General features: G+C 32.8%; 2 protein-coding genes and 3 long non-coding RNA genes across 5 annotated transcripts; 1 reads left to right on the forward strand and 4 right to left on the reverse strand.

Annotated features, from left to right (window-relative positions):
* Positions 1-1,775: 1,775 nt before the first annotated feature.
* On the reverse strand, positions 1,776-2,684 carry LOC117128398. Its single transcript, XR_004451695.1, has 2 exons — positions 2,166-2,684; positions 1,776-2,050 (listed from the first exon to the last, which is right to left on the reverse strand). It is a non-coding gene; the product is annotated as an uncharacterized LOC117128398 (long non-coding RNA).
* Positions 2,685-5,752: 3,068 nt separating this feature from the next.
* Positions 5,753-8,762, reverse strand: LOC117128317. The gene is made up of 2 exons (XR_004451611.1): positions 8,166-8,762; positions 5,753-7,300 (listed from the first exon to the last, which is right to left on the reverse strand). It is a non-coding gene; the product is annotated as an uncharacterized LOC117128317 (long non-coding RNA).
* A 1,699-nt stretch (positions 8,763-10,461) lies between these two features.
* On the forward strand, positions 10,462-14,376 carry LOC117128522. The gene is made up of 3 exons (XR_004451841.1): positions 10,462-10,825; positions 12,568-12,570; positions 14,326-14,376. It is a non-coding gene; the product is annotated as an uncharacterized LOC117128522 (long non-coding RNA).
* Positions 14,377-15,411: 1,035 nt separating this feature from the next.
* Positions 15,412-16,584, reverse strand: LOC103854168 (putative pentatricopeptide repeat-containing protein At1g28020). Its single transcript, XM_033286440.1, has 2 exons — positions 16,401-16,584; positions 15,412-16,238 (listed from the first exon to the last, which is right to left on the reverse strand). The coding sequence occupies exons 1-2, from the start codon at positions 16,582-16,584 to the stop codon at positions 15,412-15,414; spliced, it is 1,011 nt and encodes a 336-aa protein (XP_033142331.1).
* A 367-nt stretch (positions 16,585-16,951) lies between these two features.
* Positions 16,952-26,701, reverse strand: LOC103854176 (myosin-14). The gene is made up of 39 exons (XM_009131105.3): positions 26,346-26,701; positions 25,965-26,090; positions 25,744-25,887; positions 25,493-25,638; positions 25,240-25,396; positions 25,080-25,138; positions 24,806-24,965; positions 24,316-24,465; positions 24,096-24,232; positions 23,837-23,983; positions 23,620-23,721; positions 23,181-23,238; positions 22,998-23,099; positions 22,873-22,910; positions 22,659-22,785; positions 22,395-22,565; positions 22,173-22,304; positions 21,973-22,082; positions 21,842-21,902; positions 21,559-21,736; positions 21,272-21,477; positions 21,032-21,151; positions 20,635-20,733; positions 20,305-20,517; positions 20,068-20,207; positions 19,871-19,970; positions 19,754-19,798; positions 19,593-19,670; positions 19,327-19,497; positions 19,025-19,171; positions 18,738-18,938; positions 18,537-18,665; positions 18,386-18,456; positions 18,218-18,317; positions 18,071-18,127; positions 17,904-17,960; positions 17,724-17,804; positions 17,568-17,650; positions 16,952-17,476 (listed from the first exon to the last, which is right to left on the reverse strand). Exons 1-39 carry the CDS (start codon positions 26,346-26,348, stop codon positions 17,365-17,367), a joined length of 4,518 nt encoding a protein of 1,505 aa, XP_009129353.1. The 5' UTR covers positions 26,349-26,701; the 3' UTR covers positions 16,952-17,364.
* Positions 26,702-26,909: the final 208 nt, after the last annotated feature.

The following is a 26,909-nucleotide window of genomic DNA, read 5'->3' on the forward strand; positions in this document are numbered from 1 at the left end:
TTACTATTGACAAATCATAGTATAACCACTTAAAAAATTAGTTTTTTTTTTGACAGCGATTTAAAAAATTAGTTAGTATGATATATTTGATTATTTACATTAATAACAAACTAACTATAAATTTGAATTTTATTTTAGTTAGTTATAACAAAATTTGTTGAGATAGAATCTAACAAAATTTTACTAAAAATTCAAATGTTTTTATAAATAACACATCAATTGATTTTGCAATTAGTAATATAACATTATTATAAATTAATGTTAATTAAAACTTTATTCTAAAACAAGAAAATAAAAATATATACTTTTTTTATATATTATATAATTATATTATGTATTATATAACAATAGAAGTGATTTATGAATTAAATATGACAAAATCATATTAAATAGGTAAATTAATAAATTTTATTTTTAAAATTGTTTCATTTAAATAAATCATCACTCATCATTAAAATGAGTTAAAATTCGTAAACTATATAATATTTTATACAAAAATAAATTTATTAACATAAGATAAACTTTTACATCTACAACTATATATTATCTTTTTATTTATTTTGAAACTCTCAACAATATATTGTTTAAAAATGTTTATATACAAAAATATAATTGTAGATTATATTCTTTAGTTCATATACTATTAAAAAAATATGTTACTAGAAAAGTATGAAATTTTAATAATTCATTTAAAAGTATTAATGACAAATCAAATTTTAATCATAAATTTTATTTTTTCTTTTAATTATAACAAAATCTAATGAGACATATTTAGAAAATATAACCAAAAATTAAAATATTTTATAAAATAATGTATTAATGTAGTAACAAAAACAAATTAAAAAATTCATGTAATCTTTCAAACTCAAAAATAGTTGTGTAGTTTTTCAATTTTTTTGACAAAATATATAATTTTAAAAATAAATATTCAAACTCAAAATGATAATATTTAAAATTTTACAAAAGGTAAAATCATAGATAATAAAGAATATTTTTTTAAATGTACCACGAAAAATAAACTATATATGCTGTAAAAATTAAAGTAATCTAATACTCCCTATGTTCTCGGAAAAAGGATTTTCTAGAGTATTTCACGCATATTAAGAATATAATAAATATTTTCAATTGAATATACATTTTCCAATAAATATCAATTAATAGTATTCAACCAATTCAAATATTTTAATTAATGTTTTATAAAAGTATACAACTTTTCAACATTAACTACTAAAAATACCTTAAAATTTTAGAAAATTTATCATTTTGGAACATAAAATAAATCTAGAAAATCATACTTTCAAGAACATATGGAGTATGTTGAAATATTAATTAAAAAAGTTAATATCATAACGTCCAAAAATATCATGTATCAATAAAATTTACTAAAATAATATGATAGATGCTACTATATATAAAATTTACTAAAATAATATGGCTATATTATTTAAAAAACAATGTTGTTACTTATGAAATCCGTAAAATACTACTAGTAAAAAAAGTCGCTATAGCTACGGTCGGTTTTCGTAGCTATGGACTGATTTTCGTAGCTATATGACCGTTTTGCTACGAAATGCTACGAAAATTGGATCGTAGCTATAGCATCGTACCAAAAAAAAATTCGTAGCAAAGTCGAAGCAAGATGCTACGTTGTTGCAACGACGGTTTCGTAGTTATTTTGCTACGGAGATGAACGTTGCTAAATTGTATCTATTTTAAAAAAAAATTAAAAAAAAAATAAATTGCAAAATATTCAATATTAATTTACGAAATAAAAAAATATTAGAAAATTATATTTTATATATCAAATTGGCTTACAAAATTTAAAACGATTTATCAAACTATTAATAAATAAAATCGGTTTAGCATACTAAACCAAATTAAAAATATACCTAACCCTAATCTAAACCTAATGTATATTCTCCGCCGCCTGCCGCCTCCTCACCGAGCTTCTTCGTCTTCAACATTCAAGCTCTGCTCACGACCCACCACTGCTACCTCCTCCATCAATCTCCTGTGCCTCATTCATCAATCCTGTGCCTCCTCCACTTTCCTTTACCAAGAACAAAAAAAATCAGATTCAAAACACAGAGAGAGAGAGAGAGAGAGAGAGAGAGAGAGAGAGAGAGAGAGAGAGAGAGAGAGAGAGAGAGAGAGAGAGACGTGACCGGTGGTGGTGTTGACGAGCGTGCGGTGGTGGTGGTGGTGAAGGGCGCAACCGAATAGAAAGGAGCATGGTGGTGAGAAGCATGACGGTGGTAATTCTCTTCGTTCAGATCCATTTGCTTGAAAGAAGAAAAGTAAATGAAAGATGAGCAGAGGAGAAAGAGAGATGGGAAGAGGATAAGAGAGATGAGATTAGATGAGGAGATCGAAGAGGTACAGAAGAAGAAGAAAATAAGAAGTATAGAATCGTGTGGAGGAAGAAGAAAGGAAGAAAGAGATAAAACAAACATAAAATATTAATAGTGAATTAATCTGAGCCGTAAGATTAATATTACCAACGGCAGAGATTCGAAAAATGGTGATCCACGCCTCACTTTTTGGTCCAATCAGAATTAAGCTGTTAATTCTTTTTTTTTGGTCATCAAATAACTTTTAATTCACTTAAATATGAATGGGTTTATATGGAGTTTAAACAAATGAATTTAAATTTAAATAATAGATTTATAATATAGGATTTGATTAATGACTATGATTAAAGTTAAAAGTTTAGTCTAATTTAAAAGTTTTAAATATAAGGTTAATGTTCATGATTAAAGTTTATTTGGAGTCTTAGGTTTGGGGTTTAGAGTAAAATTTGAGAATACAATTTGAAATTTTTTGATTAGTATCTATGTTTAGGTTTTGGTGTTTAAATTTGAAAAGGTTAAATTTGATGTTTGGATTTTATGGTTTCGTGTATAAGATTTAGAGTTAGGGTATGACTGGTTTTTCCGCTACCACCCGCAAACGCAGCTTTTGCGGTTGGTAGCGGTTGCTGGCGTTTTGCAACAATCGCTCAAACCGCTCTAAATCGCTCCAAATCGCTCCAAATCGCTCTGAACCTCATAAATTCAAAAGCTGGTTCCAGCTAGCGTTTGCGGTTGCGGGCGTTTGCGGGAGGATAAAAAAAAATTATTTTTTTTCCAAAACAATATAAATACAAAAATAAAAAAATTCAATAAAAAAATTAAACTGAAATTATAAAAATGCTAAAATATATCAATTAAATTTTAATTAATATTATAAAACTTTAAAATAAAATTATTTTCTATATTTTTAAAAAATTTAAACTATAACTTTCTAAATATAAATTTTATATTTATTATAATATTATTATTTTTGATATTTTTATAATTGTATCAAATGTAAATATTGTTAATTTATTATTTAACTGCTGCTGCATTTGGTAGTTAACCAGTCATAAGTATCCCGCAAACGCACTAATTTTTAACCGCATAACCAGTCGTACAAATCTCTTAAAACCGCTAGAAACCGCAACCACCCGCATCCGCAAACTCCCGCAACCGCAACCGCAACCGCTGCGGTTAAACCAGTCAGGCCCTTATTGTATATGGTTTGGAATATAGTGTTTGAATTTTAGTAGTTTTGGAAATAATTTATTTAAAATATTAAATTTTGAGTTTAAGTTGATATTTGTTGTTAAACTTTGAAAATATTATAGTTAATGTTTTGATTTATGATTTGGGTATAGAGTTTATATATGGAGTTTAGGGTTTGAAATATAGTGTTTGAGTTTAGATTTAAAATTTGAAAAGTTATTTTAAAAGTGATTAAATTTGAGTTTAACTTTAAGATTTTGAGGTTATAGTATGAAAATATTAGAGTTTAAAGTTTACTTTTAGAGTTTAGAGGTTAGAAACATGTTTAGGGTATAGGGTTTCAAATAGCCACGAATATTTTCGTGGCAAATCGTAGCTAAAAGATATTTTGTATATTAGCCACGTAATATTCGTAGCAAAATCGTAGCAATTTTTTGCTTCGTTTACATTCGTAGCAAAATCGTAGCTAATTTAGCTACGAAATTGATATGGTTTGCTACGCTTTACGTTTCGTGGCAAATTCGTAGCAAATTCGTAGCTTTTTCTATTTTGGTACGAAAATAACGTAGCAAATTCGTAGCTATAGCGATTTTTTCTACTAGTGTTATATATGTTAAAGTGAATTTTTAAACACAACATGTAAATATAAATAATCTTAAACATATATATTTTCTATAATATAAATAAATAAATTTCAAAATGTTTTACATGCAAAATATATAAATTAAAGAAAAAATAGTTTGAAAGAGGTTCTCTATTTGATTATTTCAGAATACTATTTTACTGTATCTAACTCGAAAATGTATTCGTAACTAATAAAATTAATAACAAAATAAAATGTATTAAACAAATCACTATATATTAAAAATTTCGAATAAGAAATATAAACAATAATGTTATAGAGATTTTCTTAACAAAAACAATAATATTATATAATTACCTAATATATAACACTAGAATGAAAGTTATATATTTAAAAAAAAATTAATAGTAAAAAAGCAAAACTGACTGAAATATATATATTGGTAGAAGATTCAAGATATAGTGTTTCGTCATACCATACGTCGAAGTGGCCACATGTTATAGAATACAATATTTCAATAATTAACTAGATTTTGATCTGCGCTTAGAAAACGCGGATTTATTTTTGAAATTAAATAAAATTTTCTTATATAAGAGATAATATATAGGTTTGAGTACATTTACCCAAATGCACTGAACTGTACCAAACTGGGAAAAAATTTCAAAATTAAGCTGAATTTCATAAATAATCGAGCATAGAAAAAATAGAAACTAAAGTAAGGACCAAATGAGTACTTTAAATTTTAAAATACAAATTATATACCTATTAAACATAACTAAACCATTGAAAATTTATACTATTAATAGAATTATATGTGGTAATGATCACATTTGAATAATCTATCATATATTCATATGGATTTATTGTTAGAGCAATTATATAATAGATTATGAGAAAATAATAAATGAATCATTTAAATTATGTAAAATATTTATATAGTTAGAGAAATATAAGTTAAGACCAAATAAATAATTAAGTCTAGTGAAATGGTCTAACAACCTTGTTTAAGTAGATTTTTTAGGAGTGATTCCCTTTTAATAGTATAGATTACGAAATTCGTACTATTTATGCGAACTATTTGTCACAACAATTATTACACTCTTTTTATAACCAAAAAAATGAAAAAGATTATCGCCTACGTCGACGATCGAGAAGATAATCACCACAAATAGTACACAATTTTTTTCATAATTTATATTGGTTAAAGAAAAAAAATCTATTGTACCGTGGCAGGGCCATTGCACCTGGCGCTACCGTGTAAAGGTTTTTCATGTGGCAACCTCGTATTTTATTAGTAATTAGGTTTAATATAAAACTTCCAATAAAGGTGATGAAAAAAAAACTTGAAACTAGGTACCGCCCAACTTCGAAAGAAGAGACAGAGACACCAATAGACTCAAATTTCAAGGATTAGTGGTCCCGGAATTTAGTTAAACCGAAACTGGACCAAAGTTATTACTTCATTTGTTTGTTAAATTCAAATAATGGATTCAACAGATGATGTATCGTCTGATACATGTTGCATATCCCGTATTATTATGAAAATGTTCATCGATACCTTCTCATCTGAAAAATGCAAAAAAAATTATCTGCGGTACTGTCATATGGTAGTTTATATCTCTCTTTAAATTGTTATCGCAATATTTTTGTTGTATATCGGTTTCGCATGAGTTTCAAAGGTTTATAATTTAATTTTAGAAGCCATGAATATATGAGAAATTATTTATTTTCTTTGTTCTCTTCATGTTAACTACCGAGTGGGATGTATTAATTTTGGAGTGATATTCATGTAATGTCCTAATTAAACTAGTATGGTTATTTTGTCAGACCAAGAAAGATAAGAACGTAGTTTGATTAAGGGAAATTGCGCTCTATGACTTAAAAAAAAAAATTCACTAGGTGACTCTAAAATAGAGAAACTCTATTATAGAGGTGGATTTGCTCCAATGTATGCCTCTATAATAGAGTTCCTCTATTTATAGGGGAAAATATAGAGATTTGCTATTTTCATCTCTAAATATAGAGGTAAAAAATATGATTTCTCTATATTTTCCTCTAAAATAGAGGAACTCTATTATAGAGGCATACATTGGAGCAAATCCACCTCTATAATAGAGATCTCTATTTTAGAGGAAAATATAGAGACATACATTAGAGATGCTCTAATAACCCTAAAAGATTATTTAGAATAATGGAAACATGTGGTTAGAGTTATTGAGACGTGGTGGAAGTGATTAACTTCAGGTCCATGGAAGAGTTTTCTTGCAGCATGGTACATGACTTACATCCACATGCTGCTCAGTGCTCACATACATACATTAGGTAGTGTACATACTTATATAAATAATATAGAACTAATATGGTCATAATGGTAGTATCAACCGCGTTCTTTAATTCCCACGTTATGGTAACCAACTATTGCATTTGAAATCATTTCTAATTTGATTAGAAATGTTTAATTTATTTAGTTACCACTCTGATCGGTAAATTGCGTACGAGTTTTGATTTTGACCATATTTCGCCTGTAATCGTTTATTATCCACATTTTGGTTTGGGTCGACAATTATCATAGTAGTATACTAGTTGGAGAGTTTATTTTGAAAACTATAGAATTAGGGTTCAAACACGCTTGTTAAAAACTATTCTTATGACTTCAATTCTGGTTGACCATTGTGAATGCCTTACATGACAAAAGCACAAATTTCCGTAAGCATCTAGAAATGGGCTCCATTTAATATTCATAAGTAATTTACATAGAGTTAAAAAGGTAAAACGTAAAGTCTCATTTTATGTACATAACATGGTTGAAATATTTTCTTACTACATATATATGTATGACTATTACAATTTAGCTAATTATTGAAACCAATACGAATACATATCATGGAGCTTAAGTAGGTAGAATAATTATTTGTGGTTTAGATTTGGTCGGACGAGCCGCCATTCATTCAATTTTCCTCTTGGAGCAATTATATATACAGATGTTTTGGAAGAAAACAAAGTATATTATACAAAGACAAGAGACTTTTAAAATTTCAGTTTCTGTTATCATTCACAATGAAGATATTATGTCGCCAGTAGACATAATTACTAAGAAAGGAATATTCTTATACATTGGTTTTATAATTGTCCGAAGAAACGTCGGTAACACTACGAAGAGTGGATGGACATGAACCTTTTTTTTTTTTTCCCATAATAATATTTTATAAAGGCTCAGAGACTACAGAAAGATAAGGCCCAAAAAACCAGCCTGTACAACATACAAGAACAACAGAGGCCAACAAGGCCATCAACTATTTTCAAACTCAAAGAAAACAGATAGTGATCCACTCTCAACCACTCAACAACTCCATGTGCTGCACACAAACACAAAAAAAGACACGTGGCTAAGGGTTGAAACGTCACCATCTCTTTCAGTTTGATCTCACCGCCGGGACCTGTAAACAAAACTCCACCGACATCATATCGGAACACGAGCTACGAACGTCTTCATCGACAAACTTAAACAAACCAGATCATTTAACCTCCAGAAACAACCGGGAATTTGACCACATCCACCGAACCACCACCTCCAACAACTGTATTGAAGGTTTAGGAGATTCATTAACTATCACGCAAACAACTGAGCTTTGGAGAGCTTCAACCGATTAGAATCGAGATCTCATCCAAACTCAGGTCACCAAACACGAAAACGAAACCGTCACATCGCTCGAGCATTTCCGAGAATACGATAGCCGGCGACCACCACCGAAGAAGAAACGGCACGGCCCCAGAGTCAAAAGCCAGTCATCCACCCCATGGTAGGTGCGATACTGGAACAGAACACCGGACATGCAGCTCCAAACGAGAATAGAACCACCGATGTCCAACGAAAAAATAAACAACAAAAACAAAATCCGACCGACGACGTGACTTAAGGAGCCCACCGTCGTCGGTCGGAAGCTGAAATCAGAAAACGATTTACTTCTTTTCTCTCTCTAGGCTGTTCTCTGTATCTTTCTAAACCGTTTCTACGTGGGGTTATGTGGATGGACATGAACCTAATTCAACTCAAACTCAATAAAATATATATAGAGAATCGTTGAAGTTTAATTTGGAATGTCAAAGAAACTGTCGACGGCCAAACATGATATAATGCATGAACATTCATGAAGAGCCACGTCCTTTCACCCTTTGACATCCCTTGAGCTGCTATAGCACTACAAGAAAACAGCGGTATTCTGACGGACGTTCCGACGGAAAATGAATTCCTCGGAATATACCGAGGAATTTCCGAGGCAATTCCGAGGAAACACAAAATTTGGCTTCCTCATTCAGTTCGTCGGAATATTCCGACGGAATACCGAGGAAAATTCAGTTCGTCGGAATATTCCGACGGAATACCGAGGAAAATAGTATTCCTAGGAAAAAACCGATAAATTCCGAGGAAATATTATAGATGTTAGAGAGCCGTTGGGGGGATTTTAAAAATTCCGAGGAAATTCCGAGGGCAGAAAGGTTTTCCTCGGAATTTCCTCGGAATAGATCTTGTCGATTTAGGGATTTGATTATACATTCCTTTTCCTCGGAATTTTCCGAGGAAATTCCGACGACGATAGAGTTTTCCTCGGAATTCCCTCGGAAAATTCCGAAGAAATTCCGAGGAACTTGGGGTTTTAAACCGAAAACAACGTTTTACGGATTGAATAACACGTATATAACCTTCATTAAGTGTCTTAACCAGATTATGAAGTCAAACTTTGGTGTTTTACCCAATAACAAACACTTTTACGATTGCATGAACGAAAACCACACAACATAAGAGAAACACTTATACACTTTAACAAACGGTAAAGACAATACTTACAATTATTTTTAAAATTTTGTTATTTCATGGTTTATGATCATCTATACAAAGAATCCTCAATGGTATGCATTATAATTGTATAAGAAATGAAATACGGCGAAAATAATCGATGTTTTGAAACCCCAAACCCTAGTTCCTCGGAATTTCCTCGGTAAATTCCGAGGAAATTCCGAGGAAACCTGGTTCCTCGGAATATTTTCATTTAACCGGGTAAACCAAGCCGCCAAATATTTCGCGAAAATTGAATTAATGATTTCCGAGGAAATTCCGACGGATATAGTAAATATTTCCGAGGAAATTCCGACGGATATTTTCCGTCGGACCCCTCATTTTATTAGGTCGAGCCCGACCTTCTTCCCCATTTCTCTCCGCCGCAATCTCTCTTTCTCCTGCGATTTCGTCGACTCCTCTCTTCTCCCTTGCGATTTGCGGCGCTTTCTCTCTTCTCCCTCGCGATTTCCACCCTAATCCTCATGTATGAACCCTATCCCACTCTTTTAGGTTAGATTTGTATGGTTTTTAAGTAGATTTGATGATTTTGGAATGAGATTTATAGATTTTGTTAGGGTGAATGGTAGATTTATAGATTTTGTTAGGGTGAATGGTAGATTTGATTTGTATCACTTGATTTGAATTTTTTTTTTTAGTTTTTATTAATTTTGTGGTTATAAAAATCGAATTTGTAATTATATATATATATTGAAAACGTTTTTTGTATATAAAATCTATTTTTTGCATTTTAAATTCATTTATATATTTATTAAACATTTTTAAAATCTATAAAACTTTTTTAAGATTAAAAATCATATATATAATATTTAAAATCATTTTTTTTGTGGTTATAAAACGTTTTATGTATTTTATATAAAAAATATAAATTTCTATATTTATTAAACATTTTTAATATTATGAAAACTATTTTTTGTAATTATTTAACATTTTAAATATTTTTAAAACTATTTTTTGTAATTATTAACTGTTTTTGTAATTTATTTAAACTATTTTTTTAATTTTTTATACTATTTTATATTTATTAAAACTAATTTTGTATTTATAAAACATTTTTTTATTATAAACACTATTTTATTATTTTTTGTATTTATAAAAACTATTTTGTATTTATAAAAAGATGATTTCATATTTATAAAAATATTTATATTTATTAAAACTAATTTTGTATTTATAAAACATTTTTTTGATTTATAAACACTATTTTATTATTTTTTGTATTTATAAAAACTATTTTGTATTTATAAAAAGATGATTTCATATTTATAAAAATATTTATATTTATTATAACTAATTTTGTATTTATAAAACATTTTTTTATTTATAAAAACTATTTTAGTTTTTTTTGTATTTATAAAAACTATTTTGTATTTATAAAAAGATGATTTCATATTTATAAAAATATTTATATTTATTATAACTAATTTTGTATTTATAAAACATTTTTTTTATTTATAAAAACTATTTTATTTTTTTTGTATTTTAAATATATTTTCTATTTCAATTTTAATTTTATATTTTCGAATTTCAATTTAAAAAAATAAATTTATATATTTTTTTTTAATTTTGGAAATATTCCGAGGAAGTGTATCCCTCGGGATATTCCGACGACATCTTCCTCGGAATATTCCGAGGAAATTCCGACGAACATGTGGTCCTCGGAATTTCCTCGGAAATTCGTTTCTTCGGAATTCCGTCGGAAATTTCCGAGGAATTTCTGAGGAAAAATGAAATTCCGAAGAGTTATTTCCGAAGACTTTTTTCGTCGGTATGTCGTCGGAATAGCGTTATTCCGACGACATACCGACGATATTTTCCCTCAGTATGTCGCTGTTTTCTTGTAGTGTAGGGACAATTGTTTACTTCAATAATCCTCATTTATCAGTTTATATTAGGAAGAGTGAGCTGTTTTTTGTTGGCTTTGATCAAACTAATGTGTCACATGCATATCCTTCGTATACTATACTTTTAAAAAAGGCCTTTCACCTTCGTATACTATACGTCCCGCGCATAACGCAGTTTTTTTAAAAAAATCACGTGGCACTGCATATGCTATATATAAATATTTATTTATGAGGTTGGTGTTATTGTAGTAACTTGCTAGAGTTACGTAAGTAGTTCATCACTCTTCAGCAGAGTAGAGACCGTCCAAAGCTGGCCTAAGATGTAATAAATCTTTTTAATTTGATTAAAAAACTGTCCGCTCTTTGATTGAATTATTTTTCTTGAAATGCAGATATTGTTAATTCTTTGCCCCCACAACGTTGTAGGTTTGACTATTCAGTTACCCAGGTTTCAAAGTATATGATAAACTGGGAAAAGTGCCAATTTCGACCCAAACTATTTCAGTCGTGCCAAATACGACCCGAACAATTGATCAGTGCCAAATACGACCTCAACTCAATTATAATTCAAAAAAACTACCTGAACTTCTTAAAACGTGCTTAAATCTACATTGACTCTAACAGAAGTTAGTCAACCGTTAACAAGATAAAACGACGTCGTTTGATATACGAGGAAAAGTGCCAATTTCGACCCCAACACTCTTAATCGTGCCAAATAAGACCCGAACAAATAGTCAGTGCCAAAAACGACCTCAACTCAATTATAATTTAAAAAAAAATTATCCAATTTTTTCTAAAACGTGTCTAAATCTACATTAACTCTAACAGACGTTAATCAACTTTTAACAAAGATAAGACGATGTTGTTTTGATATATGTATTTTTTTTAAAAATATGTTCATTTCGGGATTCAAATCCGTGCTGGAATATCCTTTTAAAGGGGCACACTAACAACTAGACTAAAATAATTTTTTGAAATATTATTACAAATTGAAATTCTCCATTATATAAACTACTATTCTTGTTCATCTTATCCAATTTAAAACTTTGGTGATTGCTTTATATATTTTAGTTATTGTTTAATTTGTCTAATATTTTGTACAACATATCTTAGTGAAAGAAAGGTAAAAGGCCTCTTAACATTTTTGAACAAAATATCAAAATATATAATATCAACTTTAAAAACTAAAAAAAATTCCCACTTAATTTTAAAAATTAAAAATAATTTATATAAGAAAATTGTATAAATAAATTCAAAGTTGTAAGCATATTTAAGATCGTATAATAATAAATATTTTATTATTATATTTTAGTAAGATATAATTTTATTAAAGATATGATAAATAAGAAAAACACGTTAATGTATTTATATAAATCAGAAAAAATTGTCACCAAAATTTTAAATTGGATAAGATGAAGAATAATAATAGTTTATATAATTTCAAATTTGTAATAGTATTTTAAAAAGTTACTTTTATCTAGTTGTTAGTGTGCCCATTTAAAAGGGTATCACAACATGGTTTTAAAATTCCATAAAATACTATTACAAATTTGAAATTATATAAACTATTATTATTCTTCATCTTATCCAATTTAAAATTTTGGTGACAATTTTTTCTGATTTATATAAATACATTAACGTGTTTTTCTTGTTAACGGTTGACTAACTTCTGTTAGAGTCAATGTAGATTTAGGCACGTTTTAAGAAGTTCGGGTAGTTTTTTTGAATTATAATTGAGTTGAGGTCGTATTTGGCACTGATCAATTGTTCGGGTCGTATTTGGCACGACTGAAATAGTTTGGGTCGAAATTGGCACTTTTCCCATGATAAACTAAACAACAGAAGCTTAAAGTCAACTAATATTTTATTCATCTTAATACATTCGTTACAGTTGTTACTTGTGAGTAAACGAACCTACCATATCTTCAGAACTTTTAAATATCTCATTAAACAATCCTTACGACATTAAAAGTCAACTAATATTTATTGTATTAACCGATTGGGGAATATTGGTCCACTTTAGCAATGAAGATTGATTATCCATATAGGAAGAAAAAAACAAAAATGTAAACTTGAAATGTACCACGACCACGAGGGAGATGGTGTTAATTCATCATGCGTACCATATTGTAAGAAAGAAAGAAAAACATACAAAAGTCTCTTTTCTTATGGTCCCTCCGGTTAGGGAAGTAACTCAATATGGTCCTGGGATGATCCAAGTGGACTCCTTCCCAATAACTTCATCAATTTGTAACTTAACAAAAAAAAAAAATCATCATCAATTTGTTCTCCGATCCATTTATTTCAGTGGGGGGGGGGGGGGGGGGGGGAGGGTTTGTATATGTGACTAAATTAAATGGGAGAATTTCATTACACACGTAACATAAGTATTATTTGGGATACAAACTATTTACCGTTGTTGAAAATATTTAAGTTGTAAATTTTAAGATTTTTCTAGTCATTAAAATTTTTTGGTGGGATTTTTTTAGTTAAGAAACAAGCTCCTAATCTTAAATCTCAATTAACCCTTTGATAAAAAATATATCTCAATTCGTCTAAAACTTAAAAATCATATCATTTCAAATTGTGGATTGAATAAACCCCGATTATTACTTCATAAAACTTCTTTTGGTACCCCTATATAAAATTCTGGTAACCAAAAGAACTGAATAATATTTAACGGTAATTTTACATACATATTAATTAAAATTTAAGATAGATTTTTCATCAACAGTATTTTAATATTTTTTAAATATAGTTTGTCAATGCTACTTATAGTTATAATAATATGAAAAGCCAGATTTGTGTAATATGGAAAAAGTTCGAATAGACCCAAATCAAGCCAAGAAATTGTTCTATTTGTCCACGGAACTGCAAAGCCTTTTCTTTTGCGGTGGTGATGGATTTGTTGAAGATAGTGGAGATCCTCTACTCTTGGAACTATTTTTTTAGTAAAAGGAATCGCATTTTTTATCGTCTTCTTAACTGTAAAGAGGCATGCAAGAGTTTTCTTAACTCTTATGATTTAATATTTGCATGCGGTATCTCATACTATGATTACTTTTTTGTAATCATCTAGAAATGTAATTGTAGGAGAAAAGAAAAATAAATCCTGAAAAAATACAAAACTTGTTGTGGTACGTTGTTAATTAAAACCAAAATGAGTTCAGAAACCACAAGAATTATCGTCTGGAGCATCGTAGCATCCATCATCGTCTTGATTGGTTTGGTATCGTGGCGACTTACCATTATATTCCGAAATAATGATAATTAGGTTAAGATCCGCCTAGCACGAAATGAACATTACATATACAAACAATTTTTACACATTATTATTTATTTTGTATATATTTACATATATATAATTAAATTAGAGTAAGTATATAAATTAAAAATACCTCTTATTTGATTACAATAACTTTTTGGTAAATAAATCAAAACAATCACTTTTTCAATACAAATTTTGAAATAATATATTTATTTTTTTTGTATGGTAAATAGTTTATTTAAATGATATTAAGATATATATATGTATATATATCATATGAATAAATATTAAATGAGATTTTATATTCATACGATTTTATGATCATTTATATCTATTTATAACAAAAAAAAAAGTTAAACCATTGATCACAAAGTTTTAAACGTGGAATTTTTAATATTTTTAGTAATTTATAGTTTTTAAACAATTCAAAATGTAACATACAAGAAAAATATTTTTTTTTATTATATGACTAATGTGATTGTTTAATTTATTTTAATAATATAAAATTAAACAAAAAAAAAAGATACAAATTTTTTATCAAATCTTTATTATTCATATTAATTAGTTATCATATATATGTTAATTATATTAGATAATTTCATATCTTTTATTTAACGAAAGAATATGTAATATTATTTTGTACACTACTAATTAATTTGATAGTTTAATAAAAATATATTATATATTTAGATGAATTTTAAAAATCATCATAGTGATTATACGTGTTTACCAAAACATTGTAATGCTTCTCGATTAATATATAAGGGATTGTTGCGGTGATGGTTAGGTGATAAATACTGCTTCGAAGAAGCAATAAGTAGTGCTTTCTAAAGATTATGCCAACCAGGTAAACTATAATAGGATGTTAAGATTATATCCGGTTATAACAAAAAAAAAAACAGGCAGTTCCAATGTGTATTTATTTTCATTATTTTTATTTACTGAAACAACTATGTATTCTTCTTTTTATTGAAAAATTGATTTTAATATAAGGCACAAGTTTTCTAATTAACTCATGAGTAAAATTATATATGGGGAATTTGTTAAAATAGCATAAAACACACACACCTTTCGTGAATGTATAGATTCTGAAACTAGAATGTGTAACTCTTCAGCTAATCCTTAATTCGATTACTCCACATATCAAGCTTGAAGCAACTAAGTGACAAAGATTATGAACGATAAAAGATGGATTTCTTTTTCATGAAAGAAGAATTAACTAATTGTTATACGATTTCTTAAGAAAAAATGGAAAACTATTAGTTGGTCTTCACATGAGAACTGGAGTCATGCTGTGCACATTTGCACATCAATGTTGGTTAGTTTCTTAGTCTTCTCTCCATTCCCAAAGCATGATATCCAGAGATGAGAGTGTTAGGGATGCTAGCATCAAACGGTAGACCACCAAGCTCCCACTCTCTATATATCACTTCAGCACCTTCCATGTCTCCTATACTCGAGAGTGCACTTATCACAGCCCTGTACCCTTCGTTACTCGAACCCGCGTTCTTGTGAAGCTCCCAAATCCTATACACATCTTCCCTCTCCCCTACGTCTCCATAAACACTCATCAGCGCCTCGTAAGCCGGCTTCCTTGACGCGCAATCAACCAACAGCTCTGTTCTAAGCAGCATAGCTAAGGACTTTTCCGTTGCGCCTGACTTCAAGTAAGCCTTTGCCATGTCGATGCACGTTCCCCACTCCAGTTTGATTCTCTGGTTGCTGCTCAGAAACTTCTCCATTGCCTTGATGTTAGACACAGCTGCGTATACCAAGAGGGCGTGGTTCGCTGTGAGATCATCCGGCTTGACGTTGTTGTCTTCCATCTCGCTCAGGAGACTGTTGACATTATCGTGGCGTTTCAATGGACTGTAGAGAGATAGCATTAGGTTGAACGGGGTAGGTTTCAAGAGGAACCCTAGCTCTCTCATCTTCTCGAAAAGAGCTTCTGCCTTGTCAAGAGTGTCGTCGTTTCTTGTGTACAAAGTTAACAAAGATGTGTAGACTGTGTAGTCCTTCATTGTCTCAGGGATGGTTTCAAAGAACCTCTCTGCTTCTTTTAGACCTAGAACAGTATCTATAAGTAAAATCCTAGACGCCATATCTTCCGGAAAGAGAGTGTAGACACGATGTGAACTCATCCATTCTGATATGTACAAAGAAAAATAATATGATAATTAAAATATAATTTAAAGAAAAAAATAATATAATTGTGTTAGGTTTTAAACCTGGAGGGCATGGGAGAATCGTTCTGAATCTTGGAGCTTCTTGATGATGCATCTTAGGTCAGAAGGCTTGACTTGGTTACCTTGTTCTTTCCATTGCTCAAGGGCTTCAACGACTGGTGTCTTCTGATCTATAGCCGTGGCGATACGAAGCAGTAAAGCGCTGTTGTTACGGTGAGGAGAAACTAGGGTTCCGGCGTGGCGGATGGAGGTAGGATCAATGTTGGAAGGCTGGATCCGCCTTGCTTGTTGACCAAGAAGTTTCATCGTGTGCCTCATCATATTAGGAGAGAGAGAGAGATTGGTTGATGATGTATTAATCGATGTATCGTATATATAACGGTTATATATGCTTGTGTAGCACGGGTTTGATGTTACTTCCCCGGCAAGTTGTGGACTCGAAATAGTAAAAATGTTAATTAATTATATAACTATTTTCTCTTTTTTTTGGGCAAATTATATAGCTATTTTCCTATATACACATATTACACTAGTTCTTATCTTATGATTTATAAATATTATAAACAAATATACAGAAAAAGATTTAAGTTAAAATTTATCCAACGGATTGTGTGAATGACTGAATTATCTATCACTAGAAAAACGTACATGAATATAAATAATAAATCCAATATAGCAAAACTAATATCTTTTACCCACTTATGTAGGTTCCCTTTGTACAAGCCAAAACATGAGTTGTTGTTATATCCTTTCTCTAACATCTGGTGCCTTTCACCAGATTTAAAACACAAAATTAAAATTAAAGTTGTACCAAAAAAAAAGAAGAAAAACTGCACAAAACACAAGAGTTCTTCTGTTTTTTTTTTCTCCCAGCCAAAGCATATAAGACCTTGAGGAACTTCGGGGATGAATCAGAAACAAAAATAACAAAGAAAAGAAATGGAGAATTTGTTCAATCTACCAATGTCTTGCCAATAACGGTGAAGAGTGAAAAGAAAAATCTGTTCTTCTTCCTTCTGCTTTTACAGGTATGTTCTTGAAGGGACAGAGTAGTAAACCTGCAGCTTCTTTTGGTAACTTCACCCATTATAGCAAGAAACTGAAAGCTGGGTTTTCTTCAAGCTCTTCAGCTGGTTTCATCTCTGCAAAGTCTTTATCTTGCATTGAGCTCGATAGATCCTCTGTCGTGAATGGAATGCTGAGCAAGAAATAAAGAAACATAAGCAGAGCTAAACAGAGGTTCTACATAGCCAGAGATGAAGAGTTTGGAGTCAGGATTATTGTGTTACCTAGAATCTTCGTCTAACAAGAAGGCGCTGCTGTCAGCGTCGTTGGAATCCTCTATCATAAGCACCCTCATGCTTGAAATCACCTGTCAGAGAAGAGCAAAATAACGGTTAGAACGAGATCAAAGCGTGAGAACTGTTTTTTGAATAAAAGCTTACATCTTGGGATACACTTCTTGTGTTGTAGCTGTCATCCCAGTACAGCGTACATATTCTGTAAAGTTGCTGGACGCTAAGGATCTGCAACATGACATTCGAATTCAGAAGCAAATTCTTATGCATGTGCATAAATATCCGTCTAAACTAGAGTACATGGGTCAGGCCGATAGAGGGACTTACAGGGCATAAATCAAGTGCGATGTCATCGTACGAGATTCTGTACTTCTTATGGATTACCTGTTGGTAAATGCCAATTCAAAAGACAATCATGAGAAACTACACAACCTCTCATCACCAGATATAGCAAATATGGAAAATAGAACAAACGAAAGTGTAAGAGTACTTACCAAAAATCCAACAGCTTGCCTGATATGTTTAAGTTCATCCCAGGATGAGCCAGCATACTGCAATTCAAAACGTATAATGAGAACTGTGCTATAAAAAAAATCAATCTATAATTCAAAAACTAGAAAGAAGGATTTGCAAGGGAATACTTCTTCTTTTGTTTCGGCGCACCATTCCTCTAACAATGTTAAACCAGATTTTACATACTCTCCGTTGCTAAATGTACAACATTCTCGTCGCAAAAGAAGGCTACAGAAAATAATGAACCCCGTTATAACAACACCTAGTAGATAATAGACGGTAAACCAATCTCTCACCTGTTAAATAACTGGACATTTATGAATGAGAATGTCTGAGTAAATATCTTTTGGATAAGAACCGGAGGAACCTGAAAGTGAAAAAAAATATATAAGAATTCTCACACACTAAGGAGAAAGAAAACGTGACAGGATTTTGGATTTCCCATACAAAGTTCTCTTTCAGTGTGTTTAGAAGTGCGTATAAGCCGTCAATAATTCCCTTCCAGTGCTCTAAAGGAGAATCCTTTCCCAATGACTTTGCAGATCGTAGCGACCGTCCCGTTGATGTTCGTGGTGCCTAAAGAGGTCCGTTCATATCAGACCAACATACATAAGAAAAAAAGAAGACTAGTAGTATTTGTTAGCCGACCTGGATGCAAAGGGAAAGCAAAGCTTGCAACTCGTTTTTCAGGTTATCCCGAATCATTCCAAATATCTTTTCTACGTAAGCTGTAAGCTGCTGTTTGAAAAGCAAAGCTGGATCCTTGGCCTCAACAGGGCGAATCACTGCAGCCGCTGCAGCAGCTGCTGCTGCAGAAGTCTCGGCAGAGGAAGGCGCTGAACGGAAACCCTGGTATAGTAGAAGATAATGCTTCAGAATACTTGAATGATTTTGGAACGAAATCATTAATATATAAAAACAAAAGGCACATATACCATCGCCATTCTTCCAAACAAGGAAGTCGAAACAGGTGGTTTTCGCTGTTGAGTGGCACCACCAGGTTTCAGACTTTGTTGGATCATGAACAACAATGTTGAAGTGTTGGACAGCCAATAAGCCAAATGCTCGTTGTCATCATCATCCTGATAGTAAAAATCGCAGCAAATCAAGCGTTATTAACAATAATCTACGTTTCAGAGGAAGCAACAACACCATATTACACTGTTTCAGATCATTAACGACAAAAAGGGGAATCAACAATGTCGTAACTATAAAGACTTGGCATGTAATTTAGTACCTTGATAGCAGAACCAATCATTTGAACAAGACGATCAAACACGTTGGTTCTTTCAGCTTCAAAGGATTTCCAATGAAGGAGGCATTTGTATATAGTAAATGCCGCTACAGGCTTCCCTTGGTTGAATCCAATGTTCTTCGTTACGCAGTTGATAAGAGCACCAACATTCTCCTATTACCAGAAAAAAAAATATCTCTCTTCAATCAAAGAAAGCACATCCGACAGATCAGAAACACAGAATATAGCAACTAAACTGAACAGCATACATGTTGACGTTCCTTTTGCAAACTCCGAGCCTTTGCCTCAGATTCTTGGGTTCTTGCTGGTGTTTCAATCTCAGCCCCCTGCACAAAATGTCGTTAAAGACATACAAAGAGTTTGAACGTAATTCAGGGGAAAAGGGAAAGAAAGTTAAGACGCGACTTACATTGATCAGACTTTCTTTACTAGAAAAGTGACCATTTTGTGAATTCTGCAAGTAAGAGAGCACTATTTTAGTTATCATGATTCCGGAAAAAGCAAAGTATATTTTGCTCAGATATACCTTAGCTGGAGTCGGAGGGAGTTGTCCTGATGTGTGTAAGAGGGATTTTTGCCTCAATATTTGGTTTTCAGATTCCACATCCAATATTTTTTCTTGAAGTCTGCAGATGAACATGTAATAAAAGTATGCTTAATATTGAGATTGCCAGTGAGATTTTGGTGAATTAGTTAAGAGAATCAGAGATGCATAGTGAGTACTCGTGCACAGCTTTTTTCAAATTGACAATTGTAGTTTCAGCCTCTACAGCCTGCTTGAGCCTCTCCTCACTTAGTTTTCTCGTCTTCTCGAATTTTTCCTCTGTTTCAACAATCTTCTGGTCTAATGAACTTACCTGTGTCTGAAACCAAATGGAAATATAGGAAATATGAAACCTTCCTTCACCTATTTCATGGCTTTGACATCCTCTAGAGAAAAAAACAGAGTTAATTTCCTACCTTGAGTCTTTCGTTTTCACTAGTTAACTTGTCCACCAGCTCTGTGTCAACTACAGGAACCTCCTGCAACACAGGAACAATTTCTGCCGTCTTTTTAGCAGCTTCCATTTCCTTTATGAGCAAGGCTTTGGCTTCCTTGAACTGAAGTTGCATTTCATCCAATGATGATCGCAGTTTTGCATTTTCTTGTGTTTTACTTTCTTCCATGTCCGTCTAAATGGTTAAAGCCACAAAAAGAGATGACGGATATGTCAAAACATCTGAATCCATAATTCCATATATGCCATAGAAAAGCTTTTGGAAGAGATTAAGAGTTCTCTATTAACTTACCCTCATGCGTTTCTCTAGCTGCAGTCTCCAAGTGAGCTCTTCCACTTGTTTCTCAAGCTTATTCTTGGCAGCTTGAAGAGCTCCCGTTTCCTTTGCAGCCTGCACGAAATATGAAGGCATAATTGATATTCATATTATTGGAAAAATCTAACATCTTCTGCCTAAGTTACGATGATAGAAACGCCAAAGATAACTTCCAGCGGCTAGCAATCGCGTCAAGAGAGCCAGCGCAACTTTAAAACCCCAGTTAGTCCATTATGTAAGCGCATGTATTCCGGTTATATATGCTCATATCAAATCCTACATTATCTCTATGTGTTACAAGTGCCATAACTAAGCCTAGAAAGAGAAGTGGTGCACAAAAGAGGATGTACACATAAATGAAGAGAAAGCTCACCGTCTTAAGCCTCCGCAGTTCTTTGCGGGCTAACCTTGCTCTCCATGCACTTTGTGTTGTAACTGCTGCTTTCTTTAGCCTCTGGTAGTGCAACTGGGCCAGGAATTTGCGGCAATGGCTCTGTAATATACAAATAGAACAAATTAAAAGTCATTAAAAGGAAGAAAAGCTCGAGACGTCTAGTAGATGAAGCCAACAGGAAAAAATATGTTGTCTATTCAACAGGAACGTGTACAGAACCTGAATCAAAATTGCCGCCTTGTTCTGCCTTTGGAACCGTAGCTCGTCACGTGAAGCCATGCCACGTATTGCTGATTGAATGGAAACAGCAGCAAAGTATAATTCCTTGTAAGATTTTCTGGCAAGGTGCATCCGTATGTCTCTCTGAATCTCCAAAACAGCAGCTTCTCTGCGCAATCCATAAAACATACGTCGAGAAAGTTGACCTACATATAATGAACAAAAAATCAGAATATGAAAAATTAGTAACATTTACAATTGCATCAGTATCTTTAACTGTAAAGTACCTCTGCACACAGCCTGCATATTTACTGCAGCCTTGCGGAGCATCATTAAATTTTTGCGGAACAAGTAGGAGCGGAATTTCCTCTGGATGCTGGTGGCTGCTCTGCCTAAGACTTCATTCCTCCGAGCATCTAAGTCAGCCATCTGTCCAGCCCTAAGGAAAACCTTCGTCTTACCAATCTGTGAAAGAAAGGGCATCATAAAACGAAGACAATTCAGACGCTCTCTTCAGAGTTTTACAGCTCAGATACATTGCAAAGTATTCAAAAGGCTTCAAAAATGTACCTGGTATCCTTCGAGTCCAACTTTTTCAAGAAGTTTCTTGCAGGCAGCTACATCATCAGAACTAAAGACACCAACCAAAATTAAAACGCTTTCAATATCTAAGGAATTCACTAAATTAAAGAGAGGGAAACCTGTTATCCGAAACTTCAGGAGCAAGGACACTAAATCTCTCTAAGAATTCTTCAAATTGTTTTCGAGTAGGAAACCCAGCACAGCTAATCCTGATTGCCTCCATAACACCCTGAAAGATATGCATATTCGGAATTTTTAAACTAGCATGCAACTGTAACAAGCACATTTGTTAAATAAACCAAAAATATGGAAATCCCACCCCACACCGGAGCTGTTGCAAAACATTTTGGTTCTCAAAGATCAAAGGCTTCAGAAGATTATTGGGTTTCACGCATCGAATATAGTGAGGCTCAGTGGTACTCAGCGTTTCAAGCAATGTCACTAATTGTTGCTGTAATAAGTAAGAAAGTGACTTCAGTAATCATGAGATTAAGATTAAACAGACAACAGTTTTTGCATAAAACTACATCATTTACCGCACCTTAAATCGTGAACCAATCGAAGAGAACTTTGTCTTTTTGTTAGCATCTTCTGCAAGAAGAGGAAAGAGACATGAAACAAAGGTGCACTTCGAAGCATTTAGCAGAGCCTGATGCTCGGCAACAACGTAATCTTTGTTCTTCTCCAGGAACTGTTCAGTCTGATAAGTGACCTGAAAATACGATTCAGTTAGGTCTCAGCAACTAGTTTTTGGGTAATTACTGCACTATAAATATCCACAACGTCAAAGCAAGTGTATACTCACGTCACCAGCGTAGTGGCAAATTGTGAAGTCCGTGCGAGCTAATTTTGGCTTACTAAAGTGCTTGTGATCTTTAAACGTTTGATACATCTTTTGAGCAAATGTTTCATGTGTTGATCTAGGGAACATGCTGCAAGATACAGGTAGGAAATTTGGATATGAGACAAGACAGACAATACATGCTGGACAATATAAATACAAATTTTTAGAGCCATACCAAGCCTCATCCAGGAGAGCAATGATACCACCAGGTTTCTGAGAAATAACAAAATAATAATGAATAGTTTTTGATATGAATAATACTCAGTAAGAGGGCAGATAAAACATGGTGAAACTAGCAACCTTTTCAATAAGCTCCAAAATATCTTTATTATCAACGAATTCAATGTAACTCCAATCAATTTCTTCTTTGTTATATTCATCTTGTTCCATTTTGAAGACGTGCTGCCCGGGAGAAAAAAATCATGTAATCATTATTAGGAACAAATCAAGTAAAGAACGGCAGCCATTTGAAGATGAACAAACCTGATTAAAATGTTGCTGAAGTTTCTCATTCGTCAAATTGATGCAAAATTGCTCAAAACTGCAAAGCGCATGGAATCGAAAGCAATTTTCAAGGAAATCACAAGCAAATCCGTTTCATATTTTCACTTCACTTCCATTTAGAAAGAGAGAAAATCAGGTCTCTAATAGTTGGAGAGGACCCCTTTAAGATAAATTTTTAAAAACTTATTTGTCCCTTTGGCTTCACATCAAAAAACTTCTAGGGGTTGAGATATATCAACAATTACTACCCTTTCCACTGCTTCCTAAAACTAGAAATCTATAAGGAACCAACAAACTACAGAAAAGAACTATCACGTGAATATGTTGAGACTTATTTTTATATGAGGCTAAGTTCCATAATAATTCTCTAAGGTGGTTCCTTTCCCCCTATCAAACAAAAGGCATACCGCTTAAGCACCTGTTTGTCTTGAAACTCTCAAATCCATATATATCCAGCACTCCAATTAAATATTTTGAATCAGGATCTTGTCCAATTGAATCATTGATCTTGTTCACAATCCTGAAAGAGAAATAGAACAAGTTAAGAAAATTACACTAAACCAAAATTTGCATATCTGCAAAGAAAGAGAAGCATCCAGCTACCAAAAATCCGAATGTATCAGTATTAGGCATACCAATCAAACAATCTTGAATATACAGTTTTTGCTAATGCATCTCTGCTGAGTGCCGCAGTTTCTGGATCCAGCCATTTGGTGATGCTTTCATCACGTGTCACAATCACACGTTTACAAAGAGAATCTTCCAGTGCCTGCTCATCGCACCTGATGAAATCCAAGAAGTAAGGAATGACTTCTTTGTTCCATATCAAATGAATTTGTTTAAGGAAGGGCGTTTTCACATTTGAAAGTCATAAATAATCAATAAGTTACTGACATGAAGAGCTCAGCCGCAGTCTTCAGATGGTAGTTGGACTTCTCATCTTTTGGGGCTGATGAGTCTGCTTCTTTTCCTTTTCCAAATTCAATGTTACCTAGATGAAGAATAGCAGCCACAACTCGAAATATTGCTTCCTGACATAACATTTATATCAAAATACATTCATATGTCAATACCATAATTACTACTAAAGCAATGACTCAAAAAAAAACCCTACCTGCTCCTCTGAATTTATTCCAACAACATCCATTGCCTTTCTAGTCTCATGATATTCCTTTGAATCATCCATTCTCTCCAGATCGATGCACTGAGACTGATTCAGGTAATGAAATGTTCTTGGATCCGCCAATTTCCATTTTTTAATGTCCTGATTAAATAGTAAAAGGAAAATGAGAAAACATCAAGTCAATTTCGATGACACATCCTTACTGGACTGCACAATTTTATTGATACATTTCCAACTGAATTGTAATAAAGCTTAAGAGAGCATATACAAGCAATTGAGGTAAAAAGAACTCTTGGAAGTTCGTTTTGATCAAAAAAAAAAGAACTCTTGGAAGTTCGTTCAAATACTATTAGCACAGTTGGCAGTAAAGAGCAAAGTCTGATCCATAGCTATTTCAGGTACTAGACCAAATTATAACGTCTCCTGTGAGTAGAATGCTTATAGGGGAAACACTTGAAAAGGAGAGATGAACCATATGTACCTCAGGTGGTGCAGCACAGAGCATGTAAAAACAGTGATAGTTCCTCTCAGGATCCGAGACCTGACAAACACGCGATCTCTCTAACAAATAAGTCCTGATAGCAGCTCCCGATATCCTCCCCCTTTCATCGAACTGAATCTCCACAAATTTTCCAAATCGACTGCAACATGATAATGATCATGAATTAATAGGTGAAAGGTTATACAACACAAGAAAACATGACAAAGTATGTTCCCACATGCATATGTATAGGTATATTTTATACTATATGCACCTCGAATTGTTATTCCTAACAGTCTTTGCGTTTCCAAATGCTTCTAGAACCGGGTTGGACTGCATACAAAGAAAAGATAAACATATCCAAGAATCAATTATGAATCTACTTCAATAAAACCTGACTTTGGAAATCCAGAAAGTCTAAACTAAAAGATAACCTCTAAAACTTTCTTTTCGACACTCCTTCCTTCGGAAACAGCTCGACCTCCCATGTCCGCCAGATACTGCATGAGCAATTTAGTCGTCTCGGTCTTCCCTGCTCCACTTTCCCCACTCACCAGTATTGATTGACTAAGGCCCTGATTTATCATTTGTCTAACCCCAACGGAAAACAATCCAAGGTAAGCCAAACAGGAAACAACCAGTAACAAAATGGGAAGAAAAAATATTTCAAAACTAGATGGCAGGAACCTGTAAGCTGCATCCGCAACTGCAAACGGGTGAGGGCTCAGTTCTCCAAGGGCTGCACCTTTATATTGTTGCATCATATGGCTGGTGTAAAGATGCGGCAATCTTCTAAAAGGGTTTACAGCAATCAGAATATTCCCTGTGTAAGTCTACAAGAAAGTATATACAACATTAGCGCAAATGCCTAGCAAAGTGAAAGACAAATATAGCTCTATTCAAGATGCACAGAGTGGAAATGCAAATAAAGCACTGACATAAATTTCGTTGATATCAAATCTAGATTTCATATTCTCGAGGACTCCTGGTTCATGTAAATACGCTAGCCTTGTCATATCATCCACTCCAGAAGCTGGAGCTTCAACATCTTTTGGGTATGCATCTGATACTTGAACACCCACCTAAAAGTTTTCCAACAATATATCAAAAAATCAAAAATTCAATATTGATGACGTGTGCTTAGTGATTTAAAACATACCGTCTTCCCGGAGGAACATTTGACCTTGATATCATTGCCTTTGACCTCAACGACTTCACCGTCTATCCACGCCACTTCTGGATCTTCCACCCAAACGGAAGAGCCAACACTAACCGTAGTACAAGCCTGCATAAACCACCCCAACAATTTAAATAAAATCAATCTTCACCTCAACTTTAATGTACCTGCTAAAATGTAAAATCACACCGCAAGAAACCAATTTGGGCTATTCAATTCGATCATCGGAGAAAATCAATTAAAACTTGGGCCAGCGAAAAAGTCTCCGGTTATAGTCAAGCCACGGATAAGTCAGCGATAGCTAGCACAAGAGACGAACACAATCGCTCTTGAAATAAACGCAGAAAAGGACAAGTAAGATACCATTGTTCACCGGAGATTTAATCAGAGATCAGAAACTATTTGCTTGAGCTTGGATCTAAACGCATGAGGTTCCCTCCGAGAACAGACGATCGCTCGCAAACTCCAAACGTTTGTTTTGTAACTTAAAACGCAGGGAGCAGATGGAACTCTGCAACTCTCGCAAAAGTAATGATTCTAGCGATTGATTCAAATGGGAAGTAGGTGTGAGAAATCTTCAAGCAAACAAACAAAAAAAAATTAAATTAATTCAAATCTGCTCGAGAAGAAATCGGGTAATAAGGCCATTTTTTTGGTCTGCTTTCCTTTGTTTTTTTTTTTCCTTTCTCGTATTTATATTTCTTTAGATTTTCTTCTCTCTTTCTTTTCCGGAATAGTGTGATTTAGTCGTGGGGGGTTTTACTTCTGTAATTAAGGTAAGTAAGCGTTAATTTACTATTCAATTCCTAACATACCCTTTAATAATGACTTCAAATGCTTAATAAATTATTGGTCCACACACTTTCTCTTCTTACATTATTTTGCTTGCTCTGGAGAGAAAAAATGCCAACTAGCATTCTGATTTTT

Source organism: Brassica rapa, chromosome A01, assembly GCF_000309985.2.
Source record: "Brassica rapa cultivar Chiifu-401-42 chromosome A01, CAAS_Brap_v3.01, whole genome shotgun sequence".
NCBI lineage: Eukaryota > Viridiplantae > Streptophyta > Magnoliopsida > Brassicales > Brassicaceae > Brassica > Brassica rapa.

Coding starts and splice junctions, on each gene's coding strand:
- LOC103854168 (XM_033286440.1), bottom strand. CDS start 16,584: ATGAAACTTCTTGGTCAACAAGCAAGGCGGATCCAGCCTTCCAACATT. Junction 16,239..16,400: donor TGAGCAATGGAAAGAACAAG/GTAACCAAGTCA, acceptor TGTACATATCAG/AATGGATGAGTTCACATCGT.
- LOC103854176 (XM_009131105.3), bottom strand. Junction 24,466..24,805: donor TCTGTGCTGCACCACCTGAG/GTACATATGGTT, acceptor CTATTTAATCAG/GACATTAAAAAATGGAAATT. Junction 18,128..18,217: donor GCGCCGAAACAAAAGAAGAA/GTATTCCCTTGC, acceptor TTTGAATTGCAG/TATGCTGGCTCATCCTGGGA.